The sequence below is a fragment of the Aulostomus chinensis genome, chromosome 18 (assembly GCF_037954235.1).
Source record: "Aulostomus chinensis isolate RoL2024-O1b breed Wild chromosome 18, RoL_Achi_v1.0, whole genome shotgun sequence".
NCBI lineage: Eukaryota > Metazoa > Chordata > Actinopteri > Syngnathiformes > Aulostomidae > Aulostomus > Aulostomus chinensis.
In genome coordinates, this window is record NC_141337.1 from 13,325,630 (window position 1) to 13,341,001 (window position 15,372).

At 41.7% G+C, this 15,372-nt stretch overlaps 1 protein-coding gene across 6 annotated transcripts in view; it reads right to left on the reverse strand.

Annotated features, from left to right (window-relative positions):
* The window catches only part of cacna1ia (calcium voltage-gated channel subunit alpha1 Ia), a 163,182-nt gene that overhangs the window by 11,378 nt on the left and 136,432 nt on the right, over positions 1–15,372 (reverse strand). For 4 of the 6 annotated variants that reach the window (XM_086186133.1, XM_086186130.1, XM_086186132.1 and 1 more), the window contains exons 30-33: positions 12,849–12,927; positions 11,170–11,291; positions 9,936–10,373; positions 4,749–4,898 (exon numbers count right to left, since the gene is read on the reverse strand). In XM_086186133.1, coding sequence (XP_086042259.1) covers positions 4,749–4,898; positions 9,936–10,373; positions 11,170–11,291; positions 12,849–12,927 — 789 coding nt within the window. The remainder of the gene's footprint in view (positions 1–4,748; positions 4,899–9,935; positions 10,374–11,169; positions 11,292–12,848; positions 12,928–15,372) is intronic. The other 2 variants (XM_086186136.1, XM_086186134.1) reach the window with 1 other exon arrangement.

Here is a 15,372-nt window from a genome sequence, read left to right on the forward strand (position 1 = left end):
AGACAATAAAAGTAAAAATAAATTACTGAACAAAGACTAATAGAGAAGTTACAACTTCCAACTCTTTCTCTTGCTTTTATTTATTCAGCTTGAGTTAAGCTTGTTTGATCAGGATGAAGGAAACACAGCCATCATAGCTTTTAAAGTGGTTCTGAATTATTGCTGCATATGCTAGCACGTGGCAAGAAATATGTGGGTGCTACTGTAAGGAGACACAGCAAAAACTAACCAAAGAGAGAAGAATTAACAATCCAATGAAATAAGTCCTAGATAGATATATTATCAGTTAGCGAGAAAGAAAATCAAGACTGAAATTCCCGGGAGGAATGAAGAGAAAGTCAAGGAAGCAAGGCTAATTATTAATTTAAAGGCACATTTTGCGAGTTTCAGTCTCCCTCTGTAACTTTTATAGCTGATTCTACTTGCTAGGATAATATCTGCTCATATCGAGTTCTGCATATTTGGGTTGATGGACCTCCCCATGGCATCTAAATTCTGTCTGTGTTGTTGGTCCAAATCCAGTATGTGAGGGTTGTTCCCACAAGGTTTCTGGGTTTGTTGACAAGACAAGGAAATCCAAAGTATCAGACTCAGCTTGTTTTTTTACTCCAACTGACTAAACCACCCCTGGAGCTGCCCTGGGACACATTTCAACAATGCTGAACTTAAGCATAAATACATCATGCTTCTTTAATCCACATACATCTCGCTACATGAATACACCTCATCTGGAATATTCCCCTTGCAGTTTTCCACATATAAAATCAAAGGTTTGACAGTTCATACATGTTTTTTCCAAAGAAAAAATAGATCATGTATAAATAAAGGTCAGGAATGTGCGTCCGTAAAACGCCAGTGAAGTAAATAGCCACTGATTATCCTGCTTACATCTGCAAAGAAAACTCCTCTGAACACACAGCTGGGAGCCACTGCCCCGCAGACCTCACAGAGTCGGGGGGAACCAGTAAAAACGAGCGCCAAGATTAGGCGTCATGGACGGACGCCGTATTATTAACTTGACGCACATAAGGGGGAGGGAGCGAGTGTGCATCAGCAATCAGTGCAATCAGACCTCAATGGAGCCACTGGAGACCAACGTTAATTCTTTGAGTAAATGCAATCAAGTTCAATTATACCCAGATACCGACTAGATACCAGACACGTTTATTGCTAGACATAAAATTGCCTCTGTTTCCCTGCCTTTTTACAACAATGGAAGTTCCAAAGAGCTCTATGAGCTACTGCATTACTGGCTGTGATTCTAAAGGAACAATGAAACGGGCCAAATGGGTACAGAGAAAGTTCCTACTCCGGTGGTCCCGATGTAACTGCAAGACACAGAGGGCTTCGTGAACAAAAATGGGCAAGATCCAACTGAAGCCACTCCCAACACGCAGATTTATGAAGCAGTGTGTGTGTGTGTGTGTGTGTGTGTGTGTGTGTGTTTGTTTGTTTGTTTGTGCAGGTCTTTCTATTCTTTTGTGGACCAATCCTTGAAGAACTACCACACTGTGAGGACATCCTGTAAGTCCTCACAACAAACAAAGGCTGTTTCAAGGTCATGGTTTTGGGGGCGTCAGGTTGAAAATAGCATGACCGACATCTCAAGGTCACACCGCATGACTCATGGTAAGCATAAGGAATATAATTTATGGTAAACATAGGATTTTAACAACAATCTCACACACACACACACACACACACACACACACACACACACACACACACACACACACACAAGGGCAAGTGTGTCTCTTTCTCTGAAACATTTTTATCATGCTACATTTAGGGCTTTGACTAATTTGGTAAATATTTTAGCCTGTGTCATAGTTGCAACGGAGAAACATCTATACAGCTGTTGGGTTATTCTCCTTTTTCTCCTCTCAAACCTTGTGGGACCATTGAATGTTTACAGAGTGTTGGTGTATTGTAATGTAGGAGAGCCTATTCACATCATTTTAGCTAACTGTTTGCTCAACAGGACATCTTTGACCATACGACCTGCTGCTACCCATGAATCCATAAATACGACAGGCTGACTTCTACTTTCACCTGAAAAATGTACTAATATACAAGTTACTCCTTCAGGTAAATACATCTTAGCGTTGTTTATTTGGCTAAGTTGCAGAACTATACTTTCAAAGCTTCTGAAACTCTGATGCTGCCTTTCATAATGGTACTCTGAAACTAAAAATAGTGCCAGGAGGAATAATGTGGAACCTGCATGTGTGCTGGAGGAGAGACTGTTTATGCTAGCAGCTGAATGAATGTCAAAGGCCTTCAATGCTCCATTGAACAGTTCCCTGCAGACTCAGCTGCGCTTGATCCCAAGTTGGTTACTTGATGAATATTGTGTCCCACTGTGTCTTTGTGTCCTTTCAAACACAGCAACAGAGCACATAACTGTCGACAATGACACACCCTGTATGAAAATGCCACATACCTGCACTCATCTTCTTGCACACGGACACAATAACAAAGGTTAGTAAATCACAGACAGACTGAGGGATAGCTGGAGGAGTGGAGGGAAGAAGGAAGTATGTAAAGGAGGGAGGAGAGATTGATGGTTTGACAGCATCTGCAGACAGGCAGAAAACAGGACTGACAGCTTGAGGAGGTGTAGAACCCAGTTATTGCTTCTTCTGAGCTGGCCCGCTGCACTTTGTCATTGTGATGGACAACACTGGCACAGGACAGAGTGTTTGTGTTTTATGCACAATCCCCTGTATAAAAAATACCTCACAAGTAAAGGAAAGTGTTGGTGAGTGCGTGCATGCATGCATATCAGGAGAGGTGCATGAGGGTCTGCATGCAACAGGCCTCATTAATCCATATTTCTGCACACACGGAAAGTTGATATCCTGTGTGAATATCGTCTGTAAAACAATACTTCACCCAAAAAGTGAACTTTGTCTTTCAAGTGCTCACAAACGGGTGTCTTGAGCTCACAAATTTGTTTTTTTTTTCAACCTCCTGCAGAATTTCTTTCTGGCGCCAGGATGCAGAAAGAGCCATCCACATATATTTAGCATGAAGCTAAATCCAAACAACAGCAAAAACTGTCCAGAAATGTCAGTTAACAAATTCTTAAATGCATCATCTGGTATAATTTGGGGCTTCGTCCGATTGCTTATCCACAAACACTTTGATTTGAGTGAAAAATAATCCGTAATACTTCAAGTTTCCCGCTACTAAGACGGAGTGTAAAACCAGGAGGGTTATAGTGGTTGATTATTAAGTATATAGGTTTTTAGCAATCAGTTCTGTTTAGTCTTAAGCTAAATGAACCTTCTCGACTATTTCTGTATTCTTGGGCCACAAAGAAGTGATGCAGGAGGGAAAATCACGAGAACTTTTTTGAGACAATATGCACAATTTGGGCGAAGTTAGCGCTACTTTTCGGCTGAAATTGACTGTTACACGAACATAATAGCACAGAAAATAGGCAAAAGGCTTTAACCGCACTTTCCTTTCCCACTGCTTTATGTGATGAATGAAGCCCTGTCCGTGTATGTCACTGGAGGTACGTGCAAAATGCAAGTTGCTGTTTGTCTGTTCAACTTACAAACCTGCATGCAAGCAATCTGGTCTCAATGGTTGCATGTGTGTGTGCGTGTGTGCATGACTCAGCGTGTCTTAAGGTATCTGGACTTTTACTATTCACTGATTTTTCTTTTTATTTTGCAAAGTAATATCTTACCATTTGTCACTGAGCAACTTGTTTAAAAAACAAAAACAAAACGTAATACTGCAATTCTGCAAAGCAGATGACGGATGTGTGTAAACATTTAGACAATTCACATGCGTAGCCACAAGTATGACGCATAGCTGAATGACGACAGTAAATGGAGCGTGGCGTCTTTACCTACACACTGTGAATATGCAATCAGTTTATACTTCAGTCTGCCTGTTGTGTACTTGATTGCCCGAATGTGCTGCTCTGCTCTGTCTGACTCACATTCATTAACCCAGAGCCGCAGTGAGTCAGGATTCACCTGCAATCCTCTTTAAGAGAAAGTCAAATGTTTCTCCAATAATAAAAAAACGATTTAACAAAACAACAAGGCTCATACATGTCAGTCAACTTCGGATGTACGTATTCCTGAGCTTCTTTAAAATCCTGGAAAAACCCGGAGGAGCTATGCTTTGCAAAATGGTTTAAAACATGCACAAGTAATAACTGAGTACTTGAGGTGATGCTGCATCAGGATACTGGAACTGAACTCCTCTGTACATTTGCTACTGTGGTTATTGATGATTGTGCTTTCCCTGCAAATCTTGAGTTACCTTTGATTGTTGTGCTATAAAGTTGGATTTGGGATTCATCATCGTCATCATCACATCAGTGGCTGATTCTGCCTGTTTCCCATTCCTACGTTACACTTTAATATTAAATGCCCTTTTGTATACGACCCCCTTGAAAAGCAACGTAGCCTGGGGTTCATAGTGGATGAAATGAACATGGCCGCCACTGAAAAACAGTGGAATAGAAGCGGTGACGGTAACGTTAGTAGAATAAATGCACCTCAAAGTGCCGTTATTGTAGAAATAGATTAAACGACAACAACTTAAAAGGAGCACAAGAGCTTGTTGGGTCGATTCTGTAAGTAACAATGTTAAAAATATGCATCAATCCATGGTTCTCTAATCGAGAGGCTGTTAGGATGAACTGTTCCATAATGTGCGTTTGTGCGTGCATGTGTGTGTGTTGCATGTGGATGTGTGTTAACGCTTGCTCAGGGTGGTACCTCTTGTGGGTGGCCCTTGCAGTCTTTGCAGACAGGTGGAGGAGAGGAGTAGTGGTGGAAGACAGAACCAGAGAGGTTGTCGATCATCAGCATCTCCCCCTCTAATGTATCCTTGATCAGGAGAGATACGCTGTCCAGCCACTGGCTCTCCTGGAACACATACACACACACACACACACACACACACACACACACATACAAACACACACATACGGACACATACACACGGGACGCAGGCCAGCAGACCAGTATTGCACGCAGGCGCAATCATGTGCACATGCCGACATGCGAGGACAAAGAACACGCAGGGAAATGCATACATCATCGTAAGGGTTAAAAAAAATGGCCAGTGTGCATATGAAGGTACAAATGACAATATTAAAGGCCTTAGTTTTGGAAACAGACAAAATCTTCACCACAATCAGAGATACTTTACACATAATCCAGAACAAATCCTCCTCTCCCTCTCTCTCTCACACACACACACACACAGACACACACACACACACACACACACACACACACACACACTTTGTTGGCTTTTAGAGCTAAACGCTTAAAAAAAAAACAGGCTCATCAATAATATGACTCAAACCCTCATTAGCCAAGTAACACATCATTTTACTATCAAAGCCTTAAGCTCTCAGAGTGCTGCAATTACATTTGATATATCACCTCAATTAGGTTGCTCAGAACCTTGTAACAATTTACGATTTTAAGTATTTGCTTTGTGCTCCGGGTATTATTAGGTTTCAAGCAATTTAGACTCAATCAGTCAGGGTTTTTTTTTTTCTTTTTCTACCCACCCTGCAACTTAACTGATCCCCCTCTCTGCTAGAATCTTATCTGCTGGATTGGTTTTCTCCAGAAACTAATCTGACAGAGAAAGAAAATCACTGACAGAGGGAGAAAAACCACCACCACCAACAACAACAATAAAAAAAGCCTACTTTTAAAAAGGATTTCTGGGCACGACACACTGAATTAAATGTAGCACATTTTTGGATTACATCATCGTCATCATCATCATCATCATCATTAGATGTATCCCAAATGATACTGTGAAACAATGTCACTCCTCTTCAGTCCCCGCACACCAGCCTATTTTCATATTTCTGATTATGGAGCCAGATGTATTATGCAAACACACATTTCTGACTTATACCATCACTCGTGGCTCATATTTTGAAATTGAGGGAGATAAAAACTCCAGGGACAGCTTACTGTACTTCCAGCAACATAAATATACCTACACTGTGCTGCTTTATGAAACATGAAAGTGTTTTTGCAGGTTGAAAACACATAAACACACACACACACACACACACACACACACACACACACACACACACACGCTGACAGACAGTCCCGAGGTAGTCTGTTGTGTGTAGGTGGAGAGCTTGATATAAAAATAATGTTTGATTGACTGTGCTGGCCTACGTGCTGGCCTCCATTAATAACTGTATTACTGGACAACAATGGGGCCCGTCTTCAGGGAGTGGAAGTTGAAAGAGAAAGAGAGAAAGAGAAAAAGAGAGAGAGAGAGAGAGTGAAAGAGAGAAAGAGAAAGAAAGCTGAAATTAATTACTAGCTCTACCCAACTGTCAGTGTCTCAGCTATTATCTCTCCTCTCTTATTCCCTTACGCTCTCCAACTCTGTGTGTCGACCTGCTGCAGCGTCTCTGAGCCTCTGCAATATATTCCTGGTGTTTCACCGTACGTGCTAACGTGACGGGAGCTGCAGTTGAAGCTGCAGTTTTTCCCTCAGCTCATTATCATTAAACCTCATCCGAACAATTATCGATAATAATCTGATGTTTTCATGTTGATGTGTGAGGAAGTCTTTCTACAGATACTTAGATAAGATTATAAACTAGAATTACTGAGCAGGCTTTAAAGGGTTTAAAAAAAGTTGATGAAACTTCTTTATTCCTTCAAACACCAAAGTGTTTTTGCAGAATATTACTAGGGATGTGACAATTTGTCAACTGAATAACCGACTTTTGTACGCATGATATCGGTAAAAGTAGGGGAGACCTAGGCATCTAGCAGATCGCTACTATCTCACCATCAGAGGGCGCTACTTAAAAGTAGAATCATAGTTCTGTGCATCTGCTCATTTTGATGAAAGCAAAGCCCTCATCCATCATTTTTCACATTCTACAGTTTGAAAAAAGACACGTATGTGCTTGCGAGGCAGATATCATTCTAAATAGGAAACATGAACGTTTAGGGCAACGACAAATGTTCTGGTCCAAAGATATGTGGAAAAAAGGTGTGGCATGATATCCTAGTCCCCCCTAAAGGCATAACAGTCTTTTAATCTTGATGAGTTGCCTACAAAATCCCTCCCACTGCAGCAATTGGGCCTTCAAATTAAAAGCAGCAATCCTTTATTATTATTATTATTATTATTGGGGTTTTGTCAGAGCTGACTAGGTGCTTTATTCTGAAAAATTCTGACTGCAATTAAAGTCTTGCTGTATCTTACTTGTCTGCAGTTGCTCTGTTTCTCATTTGTGCTCCATGTTGTACATTTACACTACTTACTTGCTCTTCTACTGTTTCTATTAACATTATATTATACGGATAGTAGTCTGGTCTCCATACATATTTTTCTCGACCCTCTCACCATCTTTGTTGCCTTATAGGAGGCTGGCAGGATCTATAAGCCAAGCACTTGTTGATTTTTTTGTCTCGTTTTCTGTTATTTTTTGACATCATCATCTCATGGTGTTTTTGTTTTTTTTTAAAATATGTGTAGATGAACACAATCTTAAAGCATCATAGCACAAGATGTCAGTATTTAAGAGCATATACCTTCCCATCCAGGACACACACACACAAACAATGAACTGGTCTGCCAGATCCCTCGCTGAGGGAGCTGAGCTAGAGTGTTAAAGTGCTGCTGCTGCTGCTGCCAGTGTGTTCTTCCTACTCTGCGTTAAGTTCCTTTGTCAGCCAACAGTGAGCTAAAAATGGCCCCATTTAGCCAAGTTTAGCACCGCAAAGGTGTGTGGCAACCAATGAGTCATCGTCGTCTGTTGTTGCGTTGATATCACAGGCTATCATTAGCAATTTCATAATGAAAAGTGTGTCTCTCCTGTCAGACTGTGCGTAAAAATGAGAGTACAACTAGTCTCAAGCGCAGGTGTCAGACTGCCTGCTGGACTCATGTGAGCACCGAGGAGTTAAATAAATGAAAGGAGCTTTGAATCCTCAGGAAATCAAAATAGACGAGTAAGTGCTTTGATTTCTTGCGCTCTCTTCACCCATAAGTCAGGTCAGTTGGAAGGATCATAAAATCTTATTTAAGAGTCATTTCCTGGGAAACATTTGAAAAATGATGATTGCTCGTCCTACACTGCAGTCTAAAGTTTTATGTCCCTCATCTATGAATATGATTCCTGCTGGTTACCAGCTGATTGACGTGTTCTCAGTGAAATATCATCAGATACAGTCAACGCGCCTACAGTGGAATCATTTATAGCTTCAGTGTTGACTGAGACTGTTAAGAGTTTACAGGAATCTGCTGCAGCCGGCTCCTCTGCTGCTAACCTCCGTCTAGCTTCCTGCTCCCTGTTATCACTTCTGCTGCTGAATTTGTGATAGCTTTGGCCTCATTTGCATATTTATCTCTTTTTGTTGGTCGACAGCAAAGTGAGTAATCATTACTGCCACACAAATCGGACCCTGGCTGAGCAGCCAAGGCCATCATCTTTTGTGCTTCTACAGCTACTGTAAACTAGCGATGCATGAGAATATGTATCGGCCTCTGGAACATCAGGAATGAGCAAATAGTTTTAATATTCAAGGGTATCGGTTTGATGGCCGATGCTGATATCAGCCAGGTTTTACTCAGATCTCTTCTTCTTTATGAGGAATCAACAATCAATGTATTCATTCACGAGCTTTTCCGAGTGTTTTGTTTTGTTTTGTTTTGTTCAAACTGACAATGTGTTCATGTGTTTAGACGTCTGTAAATATCAGCTGTTGGTCAAATGATTTGTAAAATATCGGCATATTGAATCAGCAAAAAAAAATATCCAGTGTGGTGCAGCCCATCAGTTGGCAGGACCTGTGTCTTGCTAGTGTCATCTTTTTACAGGATTCAAGTAAAAGTGCAAATTAAAACAGAGCTCCTTGCTGATTCATGATGACCTTCATGGAGGTAACAACTGCACAGCTTTCCTCCCCGACAACGGTTGCTAGGACTTCAGTGACGAAGGAGTAAAGATAGTTTTATAAGGGAAATGAAAGTAGGTATGTAGCGGCTCTGGCTGTCATCAAACCCATTATCACGTTGAGAGTTTGGTTTAATTTTCTAAAGTGCCTTCAATTCCATTGCAATGTGTTTACACTCATTTTAACAGTTTTTTTTTTTTATTATTGCATTTTTTTTCTCATCTGACTTTTTCTTTTTCATCTCCCTCTTTAATTGTTTAACCTTCCCTGTCCTTCTTTCTCTCCCTCGCAAAATTGTCTCCCATTGTTTCCTTCTTTTTTACTCTTCCAGCTCGTACATCCAACATGTTATTTTCTCTGCATGAACTCAAGCACTGATACAGTCTCAAGAGAAGCACGGGCAAGGAAGAAAAATAATCAGAATACTTGTAACTGTCTTATTATTATTTTGTCTGATTTTATACGAAGACTCTCCTACTAAGCTGCACTGTACGCTAAACCTTAAGTAGGCCAACTTTAAAGTTCTAAACGCATTGACTGAGGCAGTATTTAGTGGCGTCAGCGGAAACATCACAGTGACTTCTTATGCGTCTTCTAGTGTCCTGTAGAAATATATGTCACTGTGGATATTTGAGGATGTTTTGATAGCAAAGCAAAATGTTCATTTATTCATTCATCCGTTCATTATTTATCAAATCGCTCCGGCACATGCTTGTATTTGATCAACGGAAAACTGCTGCCTACTGTTGTGGTTTAGAAAGTGCTGCGTCAGGCAGTGGTTGCATGATTTTAAAGGAGCACAACAAAGCCGTTCAGCTGAGATGCAGCTGGATAAAAATAAAAAAAAAGACCAAAAAAACCCTCAAAACCTTGATTAATGCCCGTCTTGAGCCTAAAGATCAGTTCAAGACATCTGAAAGCAAACACAAAACAAACACACACCAAAACAAGGCCTCTCACTCTGTCAGCAGACATACTACACGCCGGAATACACACACTCACCTGTGCAGGTGAGTACAGGGTCCGGTTGGAGTCGTGGGAGCTGTATGTTCCAGTGGCTGCTGTGTGTCGCATCTTCCTCCCACCTTCTCCCCTGATGCTGCCTCTCTCCTTGAAGCCAGTTGGGCCTCCGGGTCCCGAACCGGTAGCGTTAAGTCCTTTTTCCACCCCCCCACCCCCACAACCGGGGGCGCCCATGCAACAGAGGGTGCCCTGGGCCAGCTCCAGCTCAATTTCTGCATCCATCTCCGCCTCCTCTTGGGCCTCCTTGTTGGAGTCGTCCAGGTGCTTCATCAGCACGGCCACCACCACATTGATGAGCACGAACTGGGCGGTGAGCACGAAGGAGACAAAGTACAGGGGCGAGATAAACTGAAGGCTGGGATTGCAGGCGTAGTCCACATCGGTGTTATGATCTGGTGGGCACTCCCGCAATGTGTCCTGGTGTAATGAAGGTTAAGGAGGAGGAGGAGGAGGAAGAGGAGGATCGAGGTCAGGCAAGGTCAGGGAAGGAGGCAGGAAAAAAATCATTTTTACTTATGAGGAAACAGACATGGAGAAAAGAACACGCATCTAAAATATATATAATATATATATATATTATATATATTATATATTCAGTCCGAGAATTACGCAAAAACTACCATCTTCTGATCAAAATTTGAGTGAGATGTGGCACATGGGCCAAGGAAGATACCACACATTTGGTGGCAGATGGGAATGAAAAACAGCCTTTACCTCTGAGCGTAACCACTGGTCAGTTCTTACCTTTTCTCTCTGTCTTGTTCTCTCTCCCTCATTATAGCTTGTCGTCATCGCTGCACCTCTAATTACCTCCCTGCCTCATCTGCTCCTTACTTAACCAAAGCAGCTCTACCTGCTCTCACAGCCCAGGTAGTAATTTCACCACTAAAAGGACACTGAGAGATTGAGAGAGGCGAGCATCTCGCTGGCCGTCACGCCCGACTACCGTCCACGCCTGTATCCACTGTGTGTTTAATTGCCCTTTCCCAGCTTGCATCCGCATCATCTCTATTCCCCTCACAGCCTCGGTGTGGCAGGGAGTGCTGAGAGCCGTTAGCGGCGGGAGACGTGTGTTCAGGCCAGATCTATATGCATCTGGTTTGCATTTTTTGTAGGTAAATTTTGTCTTTTGAGTATTATTGAGAATGAATTTAACATCTAGGTCGGCAGCAGCGGGTTTTTAGTACTGTGAGAGTTCTGTTGATGGATTTACCTTCATGATGCCATTCCAGTTATCGCCTGTGGAGACTTGAAACAAGGTAAGGAAGGCCATGCCAAAGTTTTCAAAGGTAGCGTGACGACTCATACCCTCACACGGGTAGTCTTCATTGCAAACTGAGGACAAAGATGAGGGGAGTAGTGTTAGGACGGCGGGGATAACCAAAGAAGTGGGGAAAATTACTCTGGATGTTAACATTGACAAGAAGCATTAACATCCACTGTTTCACTATTTAATATGACATTGCTCTCTAAAGCTGCAGCAAACATGCAACATTACGGTCACTAAGCTTCCTGGACGCCTGTCCAAACAAGACATCTCAAGTCTGTTCTCAAATCAGCAGCGATGCCACCAAACGCAGTGTTTGTCTTTGAGCTTATATCCCATGATAATCTCAGAAACGGCCCCAAGAAAAGAGACACATGCGTTTGCCACTAATCCTTTTTCTCCTCCACCAGGGAAATGCGACAGTTTGGAAGATATACTGTGTCTTCCCACTTCAATGTGGATATTTTAGGACTGCGATTATGTATTATACTACAGAGAGGGGTTGACTCCCTAACGGCTGTCTGATTGTAAGAAAGAGAGCTGCTGACAGGAAATGACAATGGGAAAAAAAAAGCTTACAGAATCCTTGTGTTTATGTGCACAAGTTTACTTTAATTCCTTAACATAATTCTGTTTACCCACCGGGACAAACATTACTTTCTTACTTACTTTAATATTCCGACATTGTCTTTTTAAATCAAAGAGAAGCCCGTCAACTGTGAAAGAGAAGTCCGTCCCCAAAGATTCAAACTCCGTGAATAAACTCTGCTGCAGATGATTTATATAAAGTTTAAGCATCCAATTATATTGGCCTTAATATCCACTTAGCCCTTTAACAACAAATTACCACTGAAGCATTGCAGTGACTTCCTTATTACATCATGTGACTGCTTATAAAAGTGTGCGGGGTTTAAGATGTAATGACATGGATTTACATTCAGCAACAGGAAGTGAATCACATGTTCATCCTTTAGCGTTTGTATAGGTCTGATAGGACGTCATCTCTGGCATCAATGCAGAGGCTCTTGTCGTTACATTGTTCTGTTTTCACTCCCCCTGCACGCCTTTCTCTCTGTAAATGACGTGACACCCGCCGCCGCCACCGCCCCCTCGCTCAAACTAAACGTCAGTGTCCTCTCCTGTTCCTGCTCTTCATTTCCTTAAAAAAAATGACAGGCAGTGGCGAGATGGACACCAGCAAATGTTCATGAAGTGCGGATTTAGTTTTATGAGAAAGATGGAAGATGTCGCTGCTAAAATACAGCTGCTAATCCGTCGACCACATCTGGATACGCTGTGGAGTAAATGACACCTGCAGTTTTGAGAATAAATGATGATGATCTTCCACACTTGGCCTGCTTTGCGTGGTTGAATTCTACTACCAAACACGTAAGAAACAACATTACACCTGAGTGACAAGTTGTTTACGTGCACTTGTTTATTCCAGGATTTCTTCTTGCAAATATTGATTGTGTTGTTGCAGAATCAATATTCACCCTGTTGTGCAGCAGAAACAGCGATTTTGATCGAATTTGATCACTTATCAATTCGAACAATTGTTACCCCCCCCCCCCCCCCCCACACACACATACACACCTTAGTTGACGATGGTCACATGTACTCACCAAGTTCTCCAAAAAGCTCTACTCCTAAGGCGGCGTAGATGAAAAACAGCAGCATGAAGAGCAGGCCCAGGTTACCCACCTGCAACACACACACACACACACACACACACACACACACACACACACACACACACACACACACACACACACAGAGTAATTAAGCCTCATATAATCAACATCATGCCAACAAATACACCCTAGATGTGTTCAGTACAGCAGAAGCCTGTTCTGCTTTACCCTCAATCCCTTTTCAAATTCCAAATCAAGGGCAACGACTAATTACTTTCATTATCAACTGGTCAGCTCATTGTTTTCTTAAATTAGTTGTTTAACTGACCACAAGATAGTAAAACATTTGTGGGACAACAGTGGGAAACCATTTGGATAGTGCCAGAGCTTCTTTTAAACAGATCCCACATGAGCTGCTAAAACCATTTTACAAAATGCAATAAAAATGCAGTTAAAATTCGTTTGGATAAGATTTTGTGTTCAAAAACTGTTTGGCAAAAGTACACAAACCATAACCCCGACTGAATTATAGAAAAATCAAGAACAACAGCAGGTAAAAGTACAATGTTACAATGTTTACAATGCTTTCTTTTACACTGAATGTGTGACATTTTTTAAATTTTGTTTCTTTTAATTTGGCGGTTAGTTGGTGTACTTTCAGATTTTGGATTTTTTCAGAGCACGTAGAGAAATAATCTACACTCATCAAACACAACGGAACATCCGTACAAGACGTGTGTTTGATGTTGACAAAGACACCCCATTACATGCTGCGTAGTCTGATGAGTCCCTTCAGACTGGAAGTAATGGAGGTGTAATTGCCATAAAACCTTTCATTTGGATGCTGTAGTGTTTCTAGATGCATGTGTGTGTGTGTGTGTGTGTGTGCGCGCGCGCGTGCTTTGTAATGGTTCATCAGGGAAAAAGATAATTTGAAAGATAAGTCTAATCCTTCACAAATGTCCAACCTTTCTGCTTTTAACAATTTCGATGATTCAGTTTGTTATGAAGCACAAATATCAACAACGGTTTTCATTTTAAAGCTAATTACGGATAGCGTTGTTGCTCTGCGGCCCTTCTTAATCCAAAATGACGTTTCGTGTGGTGTCCACATCTGCCACAGGAGCAGTGGCGGCTACAACTGTTCCCACACAAGAGATTAAACAATTGGTTAAACTGGAGTGCCAACATGTTGCAGCCTATTAGTGTTCCTGAGCGGCATGTTGCTTGTATTTTGCACCAGTTGGGAAGGAGAGGCTAATGGAAGATGCTGGCGGGTGAAATGACTGAGTTTGTTTTTTTGTAAATGGACATGCATTTCCTTTAACAGGACACTGCTTTATTAAGCTAATTTATCCATTAGGAGTAGCGGACGCCTCATTACATCTCCATGTCCTGTCATGGTCCGTTAAGTACAGACTGTAACTGCTGGGGGAACTTGTGAGACATTCACATCATGTTTGTTTTTTTTTTATCAGATAAATGTTTATTTCAGCAGAGATCAGTCCCTCTGTGCCATGATAGTTTTAAAGTCCTTGATTGTATGTGCAGGCTCCTTCGCTCTGCTGTATCCCGACACTCCTGTTGAAATGTCAATATAATCTCCGACATCCTAGGTGATGTAATGAATCGAAGTTGGCAGCTGGCCGTTTCATTTTCACAGTGAAATATAGTGTAATAAAAGCTCGGGTTAAATCTCTCTCCAGGTGTAATGCTTTCACTTCAGTCTCTTCCACTACTTCAGTATTCACCCATACACAGAGAGCGAGAGAGGGAGAGAAGGGAAGAAAGAGGGAGAGAGAAAGAAAGAGGGACCTCCTCGGACTGTTTAATTAGCCTTCGTTTTTAATTACCTCCCCCTTCGCCCTTGGGATGGAGCAAAGGGCTCAGTGTTAATGAGAGGGGATCAATAAAAAAGAAAGACAAGGATTCTGTTCCTCCTCCCCTCTGACTGACCTGCTCTCACCAACACCACCTGTTTCCCTCTGTTTGCTTCTGCCTACTTTGTGACGGTCAAAGGGTCAAACTGTGTGTGTGTGTGCGCGCGCGCACCTGTCTGTGTGTGCATGACGGCTGTGCCACCTGTCTATCTGGACAGCTGTGTTTCATTGGTTCATGTTTCAGAGGGAAATATCAGTTTATATTCGACAAGGCTGAACCCACTCAAAATAAAAGCACTGTGACTCATACAGAGAGAAACATCAGGATATTTGTTTCAGTTTATTTATCCAATCATCTTTTATCTTGCACTTTCATTCTATCATTCTTTCTCTACCACTGACAGGAGTTGCACTAAAATGTCACTGTGATACATTTCGATGACAATAAAGGCATTCTATTTTATTACATTCCATTTAATTCTATTCTGGTGATAAAAGTGTATTTCAGACGCTGAGTTGTTTTAAACAGTTATTAATTTAACCTAAATCGTGAACTTTCCCTAAACAGACCTTAACCCCAGAATTTTCAAAAGGACTTTAAAATTACTGAGAATCAAAGCAACGTCTAGCATTTA